This window comes from Festucalex cinctus, chromosome 7, assembly GCF_051991245.1.
Source record: "Festucalex cinctus isolate MCC-2025b chromosome 7, RoL_Fcin_1.0, whole genome shotgun sequence".
Classification (NCBI taxonomy): Eukaryota; Metazoa; Chordata; class Actinopteri; order Syngnathiformes; family Syngnathidae; genus Festucalex; species Festucalex cinctus.
The window spans coordinates 8,100,001-8,122,183 of record NC_135417.1 but is presented as its reverse complement, the minus strand read 5'-3'; the positions used below and the strand labels follow the sequence as shown (position 1 = coordinate 8,122,183).

At 37.6% G+C, this 22,183-nt stretch overlaps 4 protein-coding genes across 6 annotated transcripts; all 4 read left to right on the top strand.

Moving 5' to 3' along the window:
* Positions 1-3,057: 3,057 nt before the first annotated feature.
* On the top strand, positions 3,058-7,778 carry apoeb (apolipoprotein Eb). The gene is made up of 5 exons (XM_077527189.1): positions 3,058-3,157; positions 3,257-3,321; positions 4,448-4,601; positions 5,992-6,279; positions 7,145-7,778. The coding sequence occupies exons 2-5, from the start codon at positions 3,279-3,281 to the stop codon at positions 7,488-7,490; spliced, it is 831 nt and encodes a 276-aa protein (XP_077383315.1). The 5' UTR covers positions 3,058-3,157; positions 3,257-3,278; the 3' UTR covers positions 7,491-7,778.
* Positions 7,779-11,795: 4,017 nt separating this feature from the next.
* Positions 11,796-12,571, top strand: apoc1 (apolipoprotein C-I). The gene is made up of 4 exons (XM_077527502.1): positions 11,796-11,879; positions 12,013-12,070; positions 12,165-12,300; positions 12,387-12,571. Exons 2-4 carry the CDS (start codon positions 12,013-12,015, stop codon positions 12,418-12,420), a joined length of 228 nt encoding a protein of 75 aa, XP_077383628.1. The 5' UTR covers positions 11,796-11,879; the 3' UTR covers positions 12,421-12,571.
* A 1,455-nt stretch (positions 12,572-14,026) lies between these two features.
* On the top strand, positions 14,027-18,285 carry apoc4 (apolipoprotein C-IV). 3 transcript variants are annotated; one of them, XM_077527198.1, is made up of 4 exons: positions 14,027-14,093; positions 16,397-16,436; positions 16,514-16,598; positions 17,997-18,285. In XM_077527198.1, exons 1-4 carry the CDS (start codon positions 14,043-14,045, stop codon positions 18,202-18,204), a joined length of 384 nt encoding a protein of 127 aa, XP_077383324.1. In that variant the 5' UTR covers positions 14,027-14,042; the 3' UTR covers positions 18,205-18,285. The 3 variants fall into 3 exon arrangements, with proteins under 3 accessions (XP_077383324.1, XP_077383326.1, XP_077383325.1); XM_077527200.1 differs by lacking the exon at positions 14,027-14,093 and adding an exon at positions 14,176-14,283; XM_077527199.1 differs by lacking the exon at positions 14,027-14,093 and adding an exon at positions 16,149-16,263.
* A 2,161-nt stretch (positions 18,286-20,446) lies between these two features.
* apoa2 (apolipoprotein A-II) lies at positions 20,447-21,682 on the top strand. Its single transcript, XM_077528174.1, has 4 exons — positions 20,447-20,569; positions 20,669-20,713; positions 20,915-21,146; positions 21,250-21,682. The coding sequence occupies exons 2-4, from the start codon at positions 20,671-20,673 to the stop codon at positions 21,404-21,406; spliced, it is 432 nt and encodes a 143-aa protein (XP_077384300.1). The 5' UTR covers positions 20,447-20,569; positions 20,669-20,670; the 3' UTR covers positions 21,407-21,682.
* The last annotated feature ends 501 nt before the right edge of the window (positions 21,683-22,183 follow it).

Sequence of the window (22,183 nt, the reverse complement as noted above, 5' to 3'; positions counted from 1 at the left end):
CTGAGAAAAAGTTCCATTGAAAATGAATGAAGAAAAGTTGTGGAATCAGATGTGGAATCAGACAATATATATACCCCAGGAGGTGTGAATTTTTGAAGCTAGTTGAAATTTGAACAGTGTAAATTGGATGTATTATGTGGGAGTTGTTACGTGGCAAAAAAGTGTGGAAAATAAAAGTCACAATAACATATGTAGGAATGTTTCAACATTCCCACAACTAAACTTGGTTGATATAGCTTTATCATACATACTGTGGGGAGGAGGGGGGGAACTCACGTTATTAAAGGTGCATTTCAAAACGGTCAAAACTCCCACTTACGGCCTTGACCACATGCATGCCAGCAGTCCCATGCCCAATCTCATCCAATTTAAAACTAGAGCTGCCATTTAAACAACAACAACAACAACAACAAAACAGTATCACTCAGACGTATTGCGCTTACTTCCTGTGTTATTTATTGAAGGATGTATGTGTGTGCGTCGGGGCCACACCGTCCGCGGCATTTGCATGCGAAGGCGCAAGTAAAAGGGCCGACTTGACATCCTGCTGCTACTTGCCGTTCGTATTCACGAGGCCGCTTGTGATGCTGAGCAAATGTCGTGGGGGTTCGACACCCGCCGAGGCGGCAAAATAGGACCTTTTGTCATTGGTGTTGTCGGGGGAAGAAATTAACCCAGAATGTCTGCATCAAGCACAATAATCAGAAAGGTTTGTCAGGGAAGCGAAGAAGATAATTGTAGTGCAGATGTGGGATTAGATTGAAATCAGGTCAACTTCATGGTGGGAAAAGTTTCACGATAGCACAAGTGGATAAAGAGATAAAGTGCAACAGTTTTTTCATGCTAAACCAAATTTGTGATTTGAATTAATTTCAATACAGTAAAACACTTTCCACAAGGCCAATTCTTAGCATATGTTCAACATTAAAAATCATTTGAATTTTTCCTCATTTTATATTCAAATTTCTTGTGATGGTCAATTTTGTTTTTGTTATATAGTTATATGTTGTAATTAGGGCTGTGCAATTAATCGAAATTCAATTACGATTTCAATTATTACACTCCCCAATTACAAAGTCAGCATAATCGTGAAAAAAGATTGATACTAAATTTTGAGTAGTTTAAATTTACACAGTTGCACCATTAAAAAAGGAAAAAAAAATAAAATAATAATAATATATATTATTATAAATTCTGTTTGGTCCAAAAGAAACTTACATAATTATAGTGGTTCTATTTTTTTTTTTAAATTGGTCTTAATATTTTTAAATGCCTAAACGTTTTCTTGTTTTGGACCAAAAAAATAATAATTGTTTAATCATTAAATAAATAAATAAATGAATACATTAATGAATAAATAAACAAATAAATAAATACTTATTATAAATTTTACATGGTCCAAAAAGGAACTTGCATCATTATAGTGTATCTATTTTTTTAATTGGTCTTAATATTTTTAAATGCCTAAACGTTTTCTTGTTTTGGACCAAAAAAAAAAATAATTGTTTAATAATTAAATAAATAAATAAATAAATGAATACATTAATGAATAAATAAACAAATAAATAAATACTTATTATAAATTTTACATGGTCCAAAAAGGAACTTGCATCATTATAGTGTATCTATTTTTTTAATTGGTCTTAATATTTTTAAATGACTAAACGATTTCTTGTTTTGGACCAAAAAAAAAAAAATTGTTTAATCATTAAATAAATAAATAAATGAATACATTAGTGAATAAATAAACAAATAAATAAATACTTATTATAAATTTTACATGGTCCAAAAAGGAACTTGCATCATTATAGTGCATCTATTTTTTTAATTGGTCTTAATATTTTTAAATGCTTAAACATTTTCTTGTTTTGTACCAAAAAAATAATCGTTTGAACAACCGTGATTTCAATTTTTGTCAAAAATAATCGTGATTATTTTTTCCATAATGGAGCCCTAGCTGTAATCATCAAAATTGGGGAGCACAAAATATTTCACTTTGCAGTCAATCTATTTTATGTGTTCCACTTTTTGAACTGAACCCAAATAAATTGAGGTTTATACAACATTTAAATTCATTACTATGCAACTGAATATACGTTTTTATTATATACCGAAATTTTACATCATTATTATATAATGAATTTGATAATAGCAAATGAAACTGTGTCAAGCGGCATAAACTTGGTCCAGCAGCGTCACTCAAAAAGCATCACAAAGGTCAGGAGATAGTTTGATGTGACACTTTTTTTTTTTGGTGATTAATTATGGCATCTCACCCACATGCATAAAATAGTGCAGCATCAACAAAATGGAAACAAAACATTAAACAAAAAACAAAAAATGAACACACTGAAAACATTTTCTGGCCCCTTATCCGTCATATTGTAATGCTCATGTTGTTCTTGACTGATTTTTATTTATTTTTTTGTCAATTTGTAAATTAAATGATATTAAATTCATCTCTAGGGTTGTTGCTAATGCAGCTGGTGAACACAGAATAATATAAAATCAAAATGATGAATTGAATTGATTGAATTTAAGCTCACTGGCTCAAAAAAAAAAAAAAAAACTCCATAAAATTCTCATCATCAGTCCTGTTCTTCTAAAATTTTAACTTCTGTGATTGTCACTAATGCTTCCTGCCTACCTCATGACAGTGTAAAATTTGTAAAAAATGGCATCCTATTACTATTATGAAAAGTTAATTTGCTTTCTACCCCAAAAAGTTGCTAAATACATAAGTTAAATAATAACTTAAAAAGCATGTAAATTATAAATAAAACAGGCACTGCTTATCAGTTGTTTTTAAAAAAAAATAGTAATAAAACAAAATGTCAACATTTACTTTAATCTTAAAAAAAGATAGTTATAGGATTTAATATAATGAAAATAAAACAAAAGTTTCTCCACACTTAAACGTGAAAGCTTCCAGCTTGTTTTTCTCCACGTTGCGCAAACAACAGCGCGCACGCGCGGAGGTGGGAACTTCGGACGCGCTGCGGTGTCGTGGAGGAAGGGGAGGGAAGGGGGGTTTGTGATGGGGGGGGGGGAATGAACAACCCCCGCCCACCCCCACGCACGCACGCTCGGCAGCAGCAGCCTATATAAGCTGCGAGCCACCCGCGGGATCAACACGGAGGAACCTCAAACATTTCAGGTGAGATGACAAAAAGGAAGGAAAAGGAAATCTCCATTGGAATTTGCCATCTTTCCGTTTATGATTGAATATGTTGTGTTTTTGTTGCCCTTTGTCCAGGTGTGTCTGTCTGCAACTGACCATGAAGGCTGTAGCTCTCGTCCTTGTCTTGGCAGTCCTCACTGGTAAGTTATGTATTTATTTATTTATTTATTTACTTTTAAATCTAAATACTATAAATCTAGATACAATATTGCACTCTAAGTTTCCTCAACAATATATACTTATATATCTTACATATCTGACATTATACAGATTTGAGATTTATTAAAAGATTTTACGCTTACCCAATGATGATTGCATCTGCTAAATTTATTCACAAGTCATTTTTCTGCCAGTCACTGCAACTATTCTCTTAAAATGTCTGACAACAACCCAAATTGGGTTATTTAAAAGACTGCCCCCCCTTTTGAGTCGTTTTGTGCAAAACCTTTGTGTATGTGTACTACAAAGCAACCCAAATTTGGGTAAAATTTAACCAAGTTTATTGTTCGGCCCAATACATACGTAACTTGAGGTATAAAGGTGGAAACTGTTGGGTCAAAAACAACCCAAAATAAATTGGATCAACCAACTAACTTGGGTCAATTTGACCCAACTCTTTGGGGTATTTTGTGCTAAACCATTTCTTTTTGTACAAAACAACCCAAAATTGGGTTAAATTGATCCAACCAGTGGTTCAGTCCATTTAACAAAAAATAAAAAAAAATAAAAAAAAATTGGGTTATTTTTAACTTAGTAGTTGTTAGGGTGTAAATGAAAATTTAAAAAACAACCCAATTTGGCTCAAAACAATTGATCAAACCACTAACTTGGATCAATTTGACCCAAATCTTTGGGGTGTTTTGTGCAAAACCATTTCTTTTTGTACAAAACACCCCAAAATTGGGTTAAATTGACCCAACTAGTGGTTCAGTCCAGTTAACCAAAAAAAAAAAAAAAAAAATTGGGTTATTTTTTTTAACTAAGCAGGTTTTTTAGGGTGTAAATGACAATTTCAAAAACAACCCAATTTGGGTAAAAAAATTGTATCAACCCACTAACTTGGGTCAATTCGACCCAACTCTTTGGGGTGTTTTGTGCAAAACCATTTCTTTTTGTACAAAACAACACTTAACTCAGCAGTTTTTTTTTTAGGGTGGAAAAAAAACATTGACAATTTCCTGCGGCGCAAGTGACAATGTCTGGCAATACACTAATGCGGTCGTTTATGTACATAATTTATATTTGCCACGACTTTCTCCATCACAGGCTGCAACGCCCGCGTGGTGCGCCAGGCCGACGCCACCCCGGACCGCTGGGTGCAGACCGTGGACCGCTTCTGGGAGTACGTCTCTGATCTGAACAAGAAGGCCGATGGCGTCTTGCAGACCATCAAGACCTCGGAGCTCAACCGCGAGCTTGAGTAAGTCCCTCGCTGTGAGCACCGGCGGGGAAGTTCGGGTTCATCACTAAAATGTTCCTTTCAAACCCTCTCAAATGATGTATTGTTAAACGGGATTGTGAAGTATTAGTTGTCATTGTCAAAAGTAATATAGTAATATATTGCATAGCATTTGCAAGGGATAGGAACAGAGCTCTGCTATGAGTAGATGCCACAAGATGGCAGCATCCAACATGTACACAATCACAAATCCATGGCACATGCGTGACTGTATTCAATAGTAGTTAAAGGCGAAGTCAACACCCCCCTCCCCCCCTTTTATTTGTGACAATTATATGCTCTATGCAGCCCTGCTATAGTCTAAATATGGTATTTTGGTTAATATTGTGTTCATAGAATATGAATTATGAAGCAAAATCCATCCCTTCTAAATCCATCTCACTGGGCAGCCAATTTGACACTTGCTGTCGACTGAAGATGACATCACACCTCACAGCGCACCTGTTTTCTGAAGCTGAGCTGTGATTGGTTGTTACCTGAGCAACTGTGACGTCTTCTGTCGACAGCAAGTGGCAAAATGGCCGCCCCCCTGAGATGGATCAAAACGGCTGATTTTGCTTTATAATGCATATTTCATAAATATAATATTAATCAGAATGCAATGTTGAGACGAGTGAGGTCACATATAACATATTGTTTCAAAACGTTAAAGGTTGACTTCCACTTTAAATTATTCAACACAGACACAAAAAAAAAAAAAAACACCACCATAATGCTCATCACTAGTACTAGCTAGCATACTAGCTTAAATGACATCGGCAAACAATTCTTCAAAAAAAGATGCTAACTGTGCCTGATTCAAACTTTGTTACTCCTAGTTGACGTTTACTGTAAATCTGTGAATAAAAAAAAAACCAAGTACACGTGGTGTATTTCACCAAAATGCACCATTTTGCCTTACAAAAGTCTGCTAGCTCAATGCTAACACACAATTCAAAATGCCATAGACAGGCTAGCAAAACAAACAACCGACATTGTATTACTTATAAACCTTCAAGCAACATATTTGAATACAAAAATTGCCAACAGATTAAATAAAACAACAACAACTCAGTTTAATCTTTGTCGTGTTCCACCATCAAATACATAATCATGTATGAATATACTGACCTCTGGTGGCCAAGGCATGCACACCATAAGGAGCAAAATCTCACCTGTTCAATATTTTTACTTTCTATTTAATTTTAACGACTTTATTTAATTATTTTTATGGTTGGTATGTTTATTTATATGTATATATATATATATATATGGATGCAGCATCTACATACATATTTGGGGTGCATTTCAACATCAAACTGTCTTTGAATCGTATCACACATCTTGTAATATATCTCCGGTTGTGGCGCAGCACCCTGATCACGGACACCATGGCCGAGCTGAGGACGTACAAGGACGACATCCAGGCCAAGCTGAACCCGTCCACCAGCGTGACGGCCAACCAGCTGTCCACCGACCTGCAGCTGCTGGCCAACCGGCTGCAGAGGGACATGATGGACGCCAAGGAGCGCAGCGGCACCTACCTGGGCGAGCTCAAGACCATGATGGAGCACAACTCGGGCGACGTGCGAGGCCGCGTCAACGCCTACACCAACAAGTTGAGGAAGCGCCTCAACAAGGACACCGAGGAGATCCGCAAGTGAGTTCGATTGGAACCCATTTTTGAAATTTGGCCTGATTATCGGTACTCAACTCAACTCAACTGACAATCGGGCCTTTGCTGAATTTAATGCGCAAATCTGATTATCTGTATGTTCCTACCCCACGTTTACAAATATCAAACTTTCTGAGAAGACAACTGGGGGGGGAGACTAACTCTTAATACACTTCACACCACCATATACGAATCTTTTAGAAAGAGATGATAAACAGGCTTCTGGCGACCTTTGATTTGGCCCGATTGTCGGTGTGCGTACCGTACTGACCACCCACAAAGATTCACAATCATAAATGTTGAACTGGTTTAACATTAACGAGTGTCAGCCTGAACTGTTTTATGATCAGATTGGCCAGGTTTAACACACCTCACACCACGGATAATCACTAAAGATAATCTTGCAGAGGCAGCCGATAATCTGTCATTTGTTCATGTTTCCGTCGTTTTTGCTTCTATATTATTTCGTTAACAAAAATCATGAAAACATTTTTACAATTTTTTTTCTATTTTGTTTAGGGATAGACCGATTACCGGTGTCGATTTTTGGCATTTTGACCAATATCTTGGCATCGGCCCCGCAATTTTTGTTATAATTTTTAAACAAAGCAGTCTATTCTTTATATGGTTAAAATGATAAGAAAAGTGTTTTTTCTTATTTCAACACTAATACTGCTTTTACTGCAAATAAATATCGGCTTAAATGTCGATTATCGGCCTCCTTGACTCCTAATAATCGGTCTCGATATTCAAAAAACCATTATCAGTCTATCCCTACTTTTGTGAACTATAAACACCTTGACATATGGTTTTCAAAAGTCTAAACTGCGGCCATCTTCCTTCACCCCAGCACGGTATCCACCTACCTGAGCGAGCTCCAGTCGCGCACCTCGCAGAGCCTGGACACCGTCAAGCAGCAGATGGAGCCCCTGGTGCAGCAGGCAGGCGACGGCGCCTCCCAGAAGATGTCCGAGCTGTCCGCCGTGCTGAGGACCCAGGCCCAGGGTCTGGGCCAGCAGCTGGAGAGCCAGGCCGAGGGCATCCGGACCCAGCTGGAGGTCGCCGCCGAGGAGCTGCGCACCTCCCTGGAGGGCAAGATCGAGGAGCTGACCGAGCTGTTCGCGCCGCTCACCGCCCAGATCCGCGACAAGTTCGACGCCATGGCGGAGTCGGTCAAGGAGACCGTCTCGGAGTGACAAGCTGGAGGAGGAGAGAGTTGAGAGTTACTGATCCCGTCATCACTTTGTTGCTCTGAGTTGCGTTTGTCGCGCTTGTAAATAAACAAACATTCGCCGAGCGGGCCTTTTACTCCGACGCACCAAAAATGCCTTTCCTATCTAGTCTATCATTTCAAGTACGGCTCCAACAGTTGGATGCGATCATGACAATCTGCCACTAGGTAGCGCTGCCTTGCTTGTTGTCGCTTGTAACCCACACAGAGTCACATTGTATGTCATGCTGCTGCTCTGTTGCCAGTCAATAAATTAAAAAAAAAAAAAAAAAAAAAGTCAGAAAAGTCTCGTTTTTTTTCTCCACACACACACACCACATAGGAATTAGTTTGGTTTGGTTTTGAACATATAAACATAAACACATTGCAAGTCTAATAAAAAATAAAAAATAAAAATAAAAATAAAAATGAAATTTGTCAACAATAAATTCCATAATTTACATGTTGAAGGAGTAGGAAGAAGTACTTATCTAGTCCAACTAGATAAGGTATTATAAGGTAAGGTAAGGTACAAGTATTTTATTTTATTTTTTAAAATTGTTTATTTGTTGTTTTCACTTTTTTTGGAACAGTTCATCTAAGGAAATTTAATTTTGCATCTTAGAATATGTGCTCTCTAATTTACCAGTCAGTCATTAACACGTCCAGCAGTTCTGAGGTATATATATATATATATATATATATATATATATATATATATATATATATATATATATATATATGGACAAGCGGCATCACCGGTCTGAATAAAATAAATAAATAAATAAATACATAAATACATAAAAAAAGAGAAAGAAAGAAAGAAAGAAAGAAAGAAAGAAAGAAAAAGAAAAAAGGAAAGAAAAGAGAAGAAAGAGAAATAAAAAGAAAAGAAAAGAAAAAAAGTAAAGAAAGAAAGAAAAAGAAAAGAGAATGAAAATAGAAAGAAAAGAGAAAGAAAAAAGAAAAAAGGACAGAAAAGAGAAAGAAAGAAAAAAGAAAAACAAAAAAGGAAAGAATGAAAAAGAAAAGAAAGAATGAAAAGGAAAAAAAGAATAGAAACAAAGAAAAGAAAGAAAAACTAAAGAAAAAAGAATAAGAAAAAAGGAAGAAAAAAGAAAAAGAAAAAAGAATAAGAAAAAAGAAAGAAAAAAGAAGAAAAAAGAAAGAAAAAAAGAATAAGAAAAAAAAGAAAAAGAAAAAAGGAAAGAAAAGAGAACGAAAAAAGAAAAACAGCACGCAAAGAGAAACGAAGAAAGAAGGGAAAAAAGAAGAAAAGAGAAAGAAATAAAAGAAAAAAAATGAAGGAAAGAAAAAAGAAAGAAAGAAAAACAGCTAAAACGCTTGAGCCGATGGGGCAAAATGTATTCGTTTCGGTGCTAATACAAAAACGATTGTGTAATCGACTCATGCATATGCCTGCCTGACATGATGCAACCAACCATCGTGGGGTGAAATGAAAAATAAAGCCTGCAAAAACATCGGCACGCTATATGGAAAGGAAACAAATATAAACGTGCGTCCATTGTGGCAGCTGTGTTTTCTCAAGCGGCTGCTCCAGTCGAAAACTTCACAACACAAACACAGTCGGACCCTGGCCGGCCAAATCATTAGGTACCCCCAAATGGAAAACTGAATTAGGATCTAAATTGTATTATTATGCATTTTGACAAAGAACCAGACAAACTAATCGAAATAAATAACGTTTGGCCTCCTGCTTAGTCCCTTTTTAGAATCAACATACAAGAACCAGAGAAACTTAAATATTGTTGCATTTTAAACATACAAGAACCAGATACAGTAAACTAAAAAAATAATTATAGAAAATCGAGCTGCATGCATTACGACACATAACAAAATCAAAACAAAAAAAAACTCAAAATTAAAAAAAAAAAAAAAACACATTTAAATTGTATGTGCCACGTGACAAAATAAACATAAGATTGTGTTGTATTTATTACACCACAGCAAAAAAAATAAAATAAAAACAAACTCAAAACACCTACCTATAGCAAAACATAAAATAGTGTTTCCATCCATTATAGCAAACTACTGTGTGTCTTATTACCACAAACCACATAAAAATAAAAAATGAATTATCATTTAAAATATTGCTGTATGAATTACACCAAATAGCTTAAAAATAATTCATGATTGCGCAGCACGCATAACACCAAATAAAATACACATTTAAAAAGTGTCACATAAAGATGTGTTATATGCATAGTATCCAAAAAAAAAAAAAAAGTTTTAAATGTGTGCAAGTGCACTAAACACCACAAAGTGTTCACTCAGCACGCCTGCTCCATCTGTGCTATGATAACATTTCTTTAAAAAAAAAAAAAAAAAAAAAAAAAACACACATAAATTAACAGGTGTTTAACTGCTAGTAACCTTTTGAAAAAAAAATGTAAATCCTAAGAAACCTAGTGAAAAACATTCCCTCCTCCCAGCACTTTTGTAAATGTGTTTTTGTTATAAAGTTGTGGACGTGCACTTTCACCTCCCTACTTGGAAGTTTACATGCACGCAAGCAAAGACATGGAGATTAAAGGGATGCGTGACTTATTAAGCCATTTATGACAGTCAAACATGAATATTTTGCCTATAATAAATTGGATATTTTCATTATTTTTCATGTACAATTAGTACCTTTAATTAAAAACACTGTCGACTGAAAATGACATCACAAGGGCTCAGGTAACCAATCACAGCTCAGCTTGTGAATGTCACATGACCAAACCTAGAAAACAGGTGAGCTGTGATTGGTTGTGATTGTGTTTTTAAAGGTACCATTTGTACGAGAAAAATAATGAAAGTATCAAATAAATTATGGACAAAATATTAACTTTTTATTGCTATAATAGGCTAAATAAGTGAAGCATCCCTTTAACTCGTCGAGAGCCACTTTGGCCTTTTTATCCGAACCAAACAAAATGGCCGCTTTCAGGGCTGGCTGCATTTTCTGTATTTGCAAATGTGCGTTTTTTTTGTGTGTGGTTTTTTTGTTTTGTTTTTTTAAAGGAATTAACGGCATAAGAAGGTTAGTCTGGTTTATTTCCCCTCTTTTACAAAAAAAAAAAAAAAGAGGAACGTCTGTGTAACAAAAAGTGAGGCAAGCCACAACCTTGAAGAAGTTGAACATGCCGACTGTGGCACGAATTTGCAGTCAGAAAAGAGCACCAGAATGTACTTCAATGTAACTTCAATTAAAACTTTCTAATTTTCACACGTTATCTTTCAATTTACTTCATAAGCATTCATCTTAGCGTTCAGCTATTAATTAGCATTCAGCATTACCACGCAATTTCTCTAGAAATTGCAATTAGTCTAGTTGTGGGAATGCTGAATCATTCCCACATATGCTATTGTGATTTTTATTCTCCACACTTTTTTGCCACGTAACAACTCCCACATAATACTTCCAATTTATACTGTTCAAATTTCAACTTGCTCCAAAAATACACGCCTCCTAGGGAATATACGGTTTGATTCCACATGACTTACAGTATTTCTCATAATTTAACATTAAATATCAACTTTTCCCCATTCATTTTCAATGGGATAGACATTGAACTATTTTAAGTGTCACTGTCCACACCCACTTCCATACATACAACTTGTTATCGTTACCAGGTGTTGATACTGCTTGTTGGCACAGTTGGTAAAGTGGCAGTAACGAGGAGGTCATCAATTCATAATTTATCTCTCAATGTACTTCATAAGCATTCCACATTCAAATCTTAGCATTCAGCTTTCAGCATTCCGACGCAATTTCTTCAGAAATAGCACTTAGTCTAGTTACTGTTAATATGCTGAAATCTGAGGATTTGAACAATTTTAAATAAAAAAAAATGTCTCCAAATAGTTACTCAATTATTAAAATAATTGTTGATTTATTTGATCATCGATTACTTGTCGATTAATTGATTAATTTTCACAGCTCTACTCATGATTGAGAGAATTTGCCTCATCAGCAAAATATTACAGCCAGTATGATGCAATTTGTAAACTACCACCAATAATAAGAATAATAAAAAATATTTAAAACAAGATAAAGCACTTTTTGACAGTGCCAATCAAAACTGTTATCGTTTTATTTTTAAACACGGTTTCCCATGAGATTGTACAGCGAGGGGTACCTAATGAAGTGACCATTGTTTTTGCATCTTGTGTTCTGATATGTCGGCGGTAACAGGGTCAATAAAAAAAAGGGGGGGGGGGGGTGGGGGGGTGCCACGTGTGCTTGTTTGAGTCCAGCGTGCGTCACATTTGTGCAAGCCAGCAGGCATATAAAGAGAGATGCACACGCACACACACGCCCACACACAAACACCCACAGCAGTTTCCTCCACAACAACAAGACCAACAGCAGGTAGGAGACAGTTGACTTCAAGTGTTGATTTGAATCCATCACAACATGGAGTTATTTCGCCCCATTAGTTGTAAAAGTGTCAATTATTTGGTAAAAACTTTTTTAAATGTATATTTTGTCTCCTCCCACTCAGATGATGAAACTTTACCTCGCCGTCACCGTGCTCCTGCTGGCTCTCTTCGCCTACGCGGGTGAGTCTGCGCCCTTGAAACACGTCATTTTAAAATGGAAATTAAAAATTTAATACCTGACTGATTGGGTGTATTTATGCACGTACGGTCACAGATGCTCAGGATGAGACCATCGAGGAGAAGTTGAGCAGGTACGGCGACCAGGTGGCCGACGTGTTCCGAAACTTGGCGGACAACGCCAAGGAAAAACTGGACGAAATTGGCAAGAGCCAATTTGCCACCAACGTCAAGTGCGTTCGCAATCAACAACACAACACAAACACACACACGGCTTCAAAAATGATGAGCGAACGTTGCACATTTCTTTCTCAAACAGGAACTGGTTCAAGGACAACTTTGGCGCTAAGTAAGGACATTCAAGTGCGCAGTCCTCGCCTGACGCTCGACGACATCATACTGCTGGAGCAAAATATTGTGCACATATTCATGTTTGAAATATGTCCAAAGTGAACTCATTTGTCAAATGTGTGAATAAATGAACAAATGGGTGGAAAACAACAACAGTGTGGTGTTGATTGTGATTCCGCAGATGACTTGTACTGTTCCGCATGCGTTTGAAGTCAAAGACGTCACGTTGCTCATGAAAATGTCTTCGAAATTGGTGTTTGCCATAGCAAAAAAATAACATTAAATGCATGCAAAGGAACTCTATACATATAAAACGCTGAGCAGAAATGTAGAAAAATAAAGCTCACGAATACACTACACGTCCCAGAATGCATTGCAAGGCATGAGTATAGTCTCAAATATTTTCTTTACAAAAAAAGAAAAAGATTTGATTATGCAAAACAGTGGCTCAGAACGTACATCACATAAAGATGACCTTCCGAAAATAATGGCCTATGTTTTATTCTTATTCTTATTATTATTTTAAAAAATAAAAAAATAATGCAAACCAATTATGGAATTATTATTATTTAAAAAAACAATCCAAACCAAATATGGAATATATTATGTTAAGAAGAATTTCAATAATAATTAATAATTAACAATAATAATTAATAATAATAATAATAATAATAATAATAATGTACTTATTATTGTTATTATTATTATTATCATCATTATCAGTAGTGGCAGTGTCTGTAGCTTGTGGCGGTGGCGGTAGTAGTAGTAGTGAAAAACAATCCAAACCAAATATGGAATATATTTGGTTTGCATACATAATATATATGTTAATGAATAACTCTGATAATCAAATTATTAATTATTTTTTTTTTTGAAGCATAATCCAAACCAAATATGGAATATATTATGTTAATGAATAATTAAACTTTAGGGATCTATTAAACTGAAATGACCAGAAGAGATGATTTCAGAAAAAGAATTATTTGTCAAAAAAAGTACTCCAAGTATTGTTTTAGAAGGATATATATATATATATATATATATATATATATATATATATATATATATATATATATATATATAAAAATAAAAGTTCGCTAATGTTAGCGTTCTTAGCTCGGCTAGCAAGCATAATCGCTGGCACTCCAAATCCTAGGGACATTTTATTTAACTCTTTAAAGAACTTTAAAAAGGATGAAACATTATGGAGGACCAAAACTGCCAAAATTCAAAATAAATAATTGGCTAAATAAATAAATAAATAAATAAATGACTAAAAGGGAAAATAAAGAAAGATATAAAAAAATATAATACAAAAATTAAATAAAAAAAAATAAAAAAAAAAATAAAATAAAAAAAATATATATATATATATATTTTTTTTTAATGTTATTTTTTGATATAATTTTTTAAATATTTTTATTTTCACTTTAAGTCATTTATTTATTTTTAATTTTGGCAGTTTTGGTTCTCCAATAAAACATTGCATTTATTATTATTATTAAATAAATAATCATATCCATAAGTTTTTTTGCTTGAAATGATTCCTCCCCTGAACACGTTTAAATTAAGCTCAGACGTTTTGCATCACGAAAGTCATCCAGGACGGGGTTCAAGCCGGCCGATGATGAAGCGCGACCGCATCGATTGTTTATTTGTGTCAACAGGAGCAAAGGTGAGGCGCCAACATGGAGGCTTTCCTCGCAAGCCAGTTTCACAAGAGCGGGACTAAAGTTTACGCCAGTTAATGATCCACCGGGGATGCGTTGCTTCACTGAATTCTGGTGCCTGGAAGGCGGAGGTCATCGGCCACATGCATCCGCCGTTATTTTTCTCATTTCCATTTATAAAAACACTTTGGAGAGGTACAGTATGCAGGGCTCTACACTAACTTTTCCACTCGTTAGCACTGGTGCGAGTAAGATTTTTAGTTGGTCGCACAGCACAGGATTTGGTTGCACCATTTTTTGCGGATGTACCTTAGGCATACGCAACTCGATATATTTGCAAAATATTTCATTGGAACATGAGGTTTGCCTGCAAACAACAGTGGATATTAAAATAAGTCAATAGTTTCATATAACTTAACTCGTGAACATTATTTTGTTTAGCTCAGTGTAAGTCTATTATTATTTCTTCATCTGCTCCTCGGCCGATGTTCCCTTGACCTTTTCATCTGTACCGTTTGATTTTGCACCTTCCACTGGCCCTCCTTTATAGCACCATCATTCTCCTCCTCATTCTCATTTTGTGACAGAAAATAATCAGCAATAGACCGCTTCATTTTTTTTTTTTAATTCGCTGCCGCTTTTCCATTAGCCCCGCACGGCACACTACCACAGCCAGTGTTGCCAGGTGTAAGATAATTATTGTATTTGTAAGATAATTCGACGCTCTGTACAATGTACGATCAATAATCCTATAAAATTGGCAAATGTACTATAATTTGACCATTTCGTCTTATTGCCGGTAAAACTGAAACTGCCATTTTTTTGGTGAACCCTGAAGGTATCTGTTCTCATATGACAATCACGCTTTGTTGAGCATAAGAAACGAGTGACGTTATTATATATTCATTTATCAGCCGGCCAAAATCAAAATATATAAATTTGTAATTTCACAAGCAGTCCTCAGATGAGCAATGCAACTGGTACGGGGAATCGTCATCCTGGATATCATTATTTTACACACAACTTAAACTACGGTTTGTTTAAGGATTATTTTTTTGTAATCATACACCTACTTAAATGTGTTAAATACAACACAAATTCAATTATTGGTAACACAAATATATAGGACAAGGATTAACGTCCTTATAACATCATTAACTGCGCCACGCAATGCATTCTGGGAACAATATATATGCAAAACAGGTAGATTTAACACGTCCGGAACATATACCGGCAAGTGTTGCCGCATTCCATTTGCATTCGTGTTATTTCTCGGAACAATATGATTACAGTTGAGCTCCGTAATTTAGGGCTGGTCCACGAAAATCTGCACATAAATGACGGCAATTGTTTTTAAGTTATATAATGTTATTTTCCCGATGCAGCCCACTTGATAATATGTTTTCCTCCATGCGGCCCCTGAGTTAACATGAGTTTGACACCCCTGCTTTAGCCCTTTCAAATGAAGACAATGACGACCCAAATGCAACTTTGCTTAAGACACTTCTTTTTTTTTTTTTTTTTCCCTCGATCTCTCTCGGAACAAAAAACGTCTTCACCCCCGCTCGCGAGCGTGTTTAGACAGCTGTGGGATGAGGATTGTTGTTGCTTCAGAGATCAAATTGATTTTTTTTTTTTTTCTTGCCATGAACTCTGCCCGCAGAAACGGCCCCAACGGGGCCAACACGTTCATCACATGGCCGCTCTTCTTGAGGGGAAAAAAAAAAAAAAAAGCCCTAATCGGCCCCGCTAGATCAAATCACAGACTTTGACTGGTCGGCAAACACATCAGCATCTGCCAGACGGGCCGATTTGATCGAAAGGCCGCTCGCTCGTCTCGTCTAAGGCTGCAGATGTGGGCGACCGCTGGACAGAAAGAAGCTTTCAAGGTTCATTTATTTGTATGCATGAAATATTTACATTTGGGACGATGTGTCCAGCCAGAGTCCTCAAGCTGTCATATAACAGTTTGGAAGGCAAACATGAAAAAAAAAAACCCCCAAAAAAACAAAAAACAAAACAAAACAATTATTTAACAGCCACATGGAAGTCAAACAAAAAAGTCAGGCCACAGGGACCAATGTACGACCTGTCGCCTTATATAAATAAAATGGCTCAATAACACTCGTTTCATTCAACCCGCGTGGGCCGGAACACAAAAAAAATAAATAAAAGGTACACCAATTTTCACTAGTTTTTTTTGTGGACTTTCAATTCTGTTTGGATGATTTATAAGTGACAATTCCGAACGTTTCATAGACTTTCGAATGACAAAATATGAATAAAATGTATTTTTGTCTGACGGCAGATGAGATTTCTCGTCATTGCTTTGATATTACTCATTCAAGGTAAGTTTTTCCTGCTTATTTCTGTCTACTCTATTTTTTTTTTGTTATTTGACAAAGCTTTCTCCCTTTACTTGAAGCATGCGGCCCACTTTGGGCGCAGACGCCAGAACCGGGTCTGCCCGTCTCGCCGGGATTCCTGGAACGACTGCTTGATAAAGCTCGGTATCACCGATACACGCACACTTCCATACAAACACACTTATGCACAAACATTTGCAAACAATCACATAAAGGAGTTCATAAAAACACACACACACAAGAACACAGCAAACAAACAAACGAGTGCACAAACACAGGCACAAAAAAAAAAAGAACACACACACGCACACACACACCAACAAACGAACACATGCAAACATACAAATGAAGAAACATGTATGAAGACACACACAAAGGAACACAAACAAATGCGCACAAAAATAAATGCGGGCACACAAAAGACACCACACAAATGGACAAAAACAAAACAAAACAAAAAAAAACAACTAATACACACACATTGTACACATTGTACAACACAGATAGAACGATATGTTTTTTTTTCATGGCCGATACCAATTATTAGTAGTCAAGGGTGGCAATAACCGATTTTGGGAAACAATTTTCATTTTCACTAGAATGGCATTTTAAGCATATTTACTTTTAGGGTTCGTTAAATATTGGAGTTTAAATCTAACAAAAAGGAATCTCCCAGGTGCAGTAGCAAAAGTTAAATAAAAAAAAAAAGTTCCCATATTGTGTTTGATAGTAAATAAAGTTTTGTAAAAATTTCTAAATATATATGAAGTTGAGGTGCACCGATCACAATTTTCTGGTCGATCACAGAACCCCGATCTTTCAAAAAAGGCTGACTTGCCGATCCCAATGTTTTTTTGTTTTTTTTTCCATAATATGCAGCCACCTTCAGTGTTACAATTTGTTTTATTGAAAAACATTGAACAATATCTGTGAAATAATGCAGTTTGTTTTAACGGCACATTAAGTATTTCTCTTAAATAAAAACAAAAGCCTATTAATCATCAGCAGAAGAGGATACTTTTTCAGACATCTGACGAGAGATATGAGATCGGTGGAAAAAAAATCAGTTTATTCTTAGGGGATCGGTCGATCACCAATCCCCCAAAATTAAGGAAATCGGCTGACCGATGGATTGGTAATTTCAAACCGAAAAGGTGCAGAGAGTTCCCTGGGTCAGCAGCATCTACAAAATTTCATAATTAGTTCCCTGAAGTTTTAAATTTTTTCCTCCTGAACACTTTTTTTTTTTAAATGGATCTATTATCGTCCGTAAGATTATTCAAAATGGCTGATGCCGATGCCGATGTCAAAATGCTCAATATCGGCGCCGATAATCAGCCCAAATGACAATCGGTCTATCCCTATCACAAACACACATGAACGAACAAACAGACATAAATAAACGGTAAAATACACACCCACCAGGCAGCGTATCCATTCAAGCCACTTGACGTCTCTGTTAACGATTGCGTTCGGTTGTGTGGTCAACAATAAATTGAGATTGCAATTTGGCGTGTAGCTTCGTTGTGTTTGTGCACGCAGCGCGGCCAAAGAGAACGCGGCGGCTGGGAGGGACATGGCGATCGACTTTGCGAGCGAGTACTACGACGAACACATCCAGCCGGTGGTGGAAGACTACAGCCAATGGGCAGCCGGCTTCAGGGACTCGGCCAAGGAGAAGATCCGCCACTACTTGTCGTTCTTTACCGCCAATTCAACTGACCAAGTGGCGACAGCAGGAGCCATCTAAGAGCCGTGCTTGGCGACTGCCTTTTTGTTCATGCAATAACGTGCATTTTACACGCAGTCATTAAAGCAACAATATGTGCAACTCGTGTCCTTCAATAACAGAGTTTGTGATGATGGTACGTTCAACACATCTGACACATAGAAACAAACTGGGGAGGTAAGTCAGCCTAGGCCAGAAGCACTAAAATCAACCACTTACACCTGCACTCCCTGGTTCATGATGACATTTTGATGCAGTTCCACACTGTCAGAAGAAGAGCAAGAACTATAACCTTGCCAGCAAGTTAAATTCTCGCTGTATTTGCTCACAAACACTACGAGAATCCATCTCGTACTGCTCCCACTGATCCGTTCGCAACCGACTTTTTTTCTTAGGTCGGACCAATCAGGAGTTGTTTAGGGCGGGACCTGCAGCTGTTACGAAACCAGGAAGCGCTGACGCCGGGAAAACAAACAAACCTAATAGACGAATGGACGCTACAATTAATTCTGTTCTCGCAGAATTACTCACAGTTTCCTTGTTGAATCTTGAACAGCGAGAGGCGCTTTGTTTTTATCTGGTAAAGATGTTTGTGCTCCCAAAGACGAAAAAGAAGACAACATTTTCATCTGTTGCCGTGATTGGTCAAAACAAACGTGCACAAGATGCGGCAAATCACAGTGGAGCAGTCCCAGATTGATATTGTGGAGAACTCACTTGAGCAAATCACAGTTATCAATCAATATGACTATTGCCAGGTTACAAGAACTACAGTGGCCCTCAAGGTCCAAAAGTCGAAACAACTGCAAGTGCTTAGTCGCAATTATTCTTTACATTTACATTCATTTTTTTTTACAAGGGGTCACGAAGGCACCGTATTACTACGAACGCAGCAATGAAGTCACAAAAGAAATTTTTAGATGTGGGTCGCGTGGCGTACTGCTCCACTGAGAGTTGGAGATGGCAAACAGATTGTGGTTGGTGGATGTCATCATATTCCATTCATAAACAGAGATTCGGATGCCTCCTGGACACCTCCCTGAAGAGGTGTTCTGGGAATGTCCCACCGGCGAAAGGCTGACGCTGGAGAGACTATGTCTCTCGGCTGGGCTGGGAACGCCTTGGGATCCCGCCGGAGGAGGTTGAAGTGGCTGGGGAGAGGAAAGTCTGGGCTTCCCTACTAAAACTGCTGCCCCTGCTTCCTGACCCCGGATTAAGAGGTCGATAATGGATGGATGAATGCAGCAGAGATTGGAAAACCAGGCTAAGAAAGTAAATACCCGACCAGAGTTCGGCTTTAGCCACAGGTGCTTTTCGTAATGACCTTGTTTACCTTCCGGTTGAGTACAAGCACCTGTAGCTAAAGCCAAACTGTGGCAAGGTTTTTCCTTTCTGCACCTGGATTTACAACATAGTTCGCATCACATCTGTGATCGCACTGGCCAATTTTACGTCATCTGCAAGTGGAAGTCTGCTGGCAGTTCTTTATAAACGTACTTTGTGTGCTTCGATCTTCTACATGGGACTCCAGAGAGTTTATTTCTGCTTCCACGATGTCAAAGACTGTACGCGTCTTTCTCATGCTGAATTTCAAGGGAATGAGCGCAAGTCTCACAACGGCACAAATGGATTTGAAATGTTATAATTACCCCAACCAGAGCACAGAGAATCCACAGTAAAGTCTACTTTCAGATGGAATGGGTTTTTTTTCCCCTCACAGTGCTATTTGTTTTACCTTTACCACCACTAACAGATTTCCATGAACCTTTGCGGAGGCGTTAACGACCGTGAGCCACGTTCAATTTTGGTGATAATCTTGCAGGAAAGAACAATATTCTCATCTATTAATTTACTTTTGGCGATGACCCAAATTAAAATTCTTGCCGGGTTGTTTAACCCAATAAGTACTTGATGCATTGAAAAAAGGGACAAAAGGCGTCACTTTGTAAACCTGACATGGACTCTGCGAAAGGTCAGCGAGGTGGCGTCTAGACATGGCGCTCGCTCGCAACAGAAAACGCTGATGGCGAGCGCCGGATAATCTAATCGACGGGCAGTTTTTACGAGCGATATGTTAGATTAACACGTACGTGCTTATCAGCCGGGTCTCCGGGTGCGTTTATGAATATACCATGTCCGGCAGATGCCGAACGTCCAGGCACATTTCGCAAGACTCAATCGGGTTTTTCAAGCGAATACCCATGTACACTGGACTTTGTTTAGGTGATGTGTGCGTGCGTGTGTGTGTGTGTGTGTGTCCTGGTCAGATGACGTGTGCTTGCTGTCCCCCCCTATATCATCTGGTCCAGATGTGAGCTCCCAGTTGCAGACGACTCACTTTCAGAGCAGACTGTCACTTGTGGGCTACAGACGCAATCAATAGCAGGTAAAAGCAATCTTTTCTTTTTTAGCATTTTACTTTAAGACATTTAAGAATCCACAGGTTGGCGCAAGATGTCATTAACGCGTTTTCTTTTCTTTCCAGACATGAACACAAAATACGCCATCGCCTTGATCCTGGCTCTGCAGGGTAAGACTTTTGAAAAAGAATAAACTTGACCTTTGATTGGCATAATTGCGCTCTTTAGTATAGAACACATAAAAGCAAACGTTTCTTTACAAACACAAATTATGAAAGGATTAAAAAAAAAAAAAAAAAAAAAAAACCATTTGGAGATACTAGCTTTCTAGCGATGTTCTGCAAACATCCTGCTGCGTTTTCTCCCGGCAGTCTCCATGAGCCTGTGCGAGATCCCCGCACCAGACCAGGAGCTGGTGGACAAATACGAGGGCTATAAGGCCACCTTCTACAAGCGCCTGCTCAACGCTTACAGCAAGCTGCAGGCCGCTGCCGCCCCCATGGTTGAGAAAATGGGAGAGAGCCCCCAGGGCGCGGCAGCCAAAGACTACATTGAGGATCTGCAGAACAAACCGGAGCTGCAAGCCGCCATCAAGGTTGGCAGGTGAGCGTTTTGCAAAAAAAAAAAAAAAAAAAAAGCACGACAATGAGAACTGTCGACCTTTTAGCGCCACGCGGAACTAATGCGCCTTGTCTACTGCCGTTAGCGCCCTGGTTGAAGAAGTCGGCCCCCTGGTGGACAAAGTCCGCCAATCCATCCTGGGCCTGTACGGACAACACGTACGCCCACACGTCGGCAAACTGCTGAGCGAGACCATCGACCACGTCAAGGTGCACCTGGACAAGTTCCTGCCTGCCGAGTAAAAAAAAAAAAAAAAAAAAAAAGCCACGTCGGCTTTTCCCAGAAATCCGATGGAGACCGCGCAGCGCTTCAAGCACCGAGGAGCCTTGTTTGTTTTTTTTGTTTTTTGTTTTTATCAACATCAGAAACTCGCCAACGTCGTCCGCACGAAATGTACTCAGCATGTGCAACATGTTTGTGTATGGTACGCCAAAAGTAGTCCTCGTACGAGTGTGTATGTTTGTATCTGTGAGTGTGTGCAATAAAATGAACAGGAAAAATTAAAATAAAGGCTGGAAGCTGTTTTGTGATTTTGAACGCAACCAGATAGCACACTAACAACATTTTTATAACATTTGCGATTTTCTTTTAACGGTTATTAGCCACTATTCATTCTCCTTACTAAAATCCATGTTGTTGTTTCCCAGGACATTTACAAATATTCCTCAAGCAGCAGCAAATGGTATAATTAGTAACATAAAACATTTCTGAATACATGATTAAATAGTTGGGAATGCTCGATTACACTGTAAAAAAGAAAGACTAGCCAGACTGTGAAACTAAACGCACAACAATACAAAACAAACATGCTTTGTCTATATAACTTTGCTAGCTAGCGCTAATGCTACAGTCAAAGGTGAATCCCATTCAAACGCCAACAGAAAATGAGCATCAACTTTAGAAAATATATTCCTTCAAATAATGAATATTCACACACAAACGCTGTGGAAATACAAAGACACAAAATGAAGAAACAGAGGCACACATTTTCCCAATCTGTGAAAAATTAGTTATGCAAA

Excerpts from the sequence above, each read along its gene's own strand:
- apoc1 (XM_077527502.1), top strand. The coding sequence starts at position 12,013 with ATGATGAAACTTTACCTCGCCGTCACCGTGCTCCTGCTGGCTCTCTTC. Across the intron at positions 12,071-12,164 it reads GGCTCTCTTCGCCTACGCGG|ATGCTCAGGATGAGACCATC; the intron begins GTGAGTCTGCGC and ends GTACGGTCACAG. Across the intron at positions 12,301-12,386 it reads CAATTTGCCACCAACGTCAA|GAACTGGTTCAAGGACAACT; the intron begins GTGCGTTCGCAA and ends TTTCTCAAACAG.
- apoa2 (XM_077528174.1), top strand. The coding sequence starts at position 20,671 with ATGAACACAAAATACGCCATCGCCTTGATCCTGGCTCTGCAGG. Across the intron at positions 20,714-20,914 it reads CTTGATCCTGGCTCTGCAGG|TCTCCATGAGCCTGTGCGAG; the intron begins GTAAGACTTTTG and ends TTCTCCCGGCAG. Across the intron at positions 21,147-21,249 it reads GCCGCCATCAAGGTTGGCAG|CGCCCTGGTTGAAGAAGTCG; the intron begins GTGAGCGTTTTG and ends TACTGCCGTTAG.
- apoeb (XM_077527189.1), top strand. The coding sequence starts at position 3,279 with ATGAAGGCTGTAGCTCTCGTCCTTGTCTTGGCAGTCCTCACTG. Across the intron at positions 4,602-5,991 it reads GAGCTCAACCGCGAGCTTGA|CACCCTGATCACGGACACCA; the intron begins GTAAGTCCCTCG and ends GTTGTGGCGCAG. Across the intron at positions 6,280-7,144 it reads GACACCGAGGAGATCCGCAA|CACGGTATCCACCTACCTGA; the intron begins GTGAGTTCGATT and ends CCTTCACCCCAG.
- apoc4 (XM_077527198.1), top strand. The coding sequence starts at position 14,043 with ATGATGAAGCGCGACCGCATCGATTGTTTATTTGTGTCAACAGGAGCA. Across the intron at positions 14,094-16,396 it reads TTGTGTCAACAGGAGCAAAG|ATGAGATTTCTCGTCATTGC; the intron begins GTGAGGCGCCAA and ends GTCTGACGGCAG. Across the intron at positions 16,599-17,996 it reads CGACTGCTTGATAAAGCTCG|CGCGGCCAAAGAGAACGCGG; the intron begins GTATCACCGATA and ends TTGTGCACGCAG.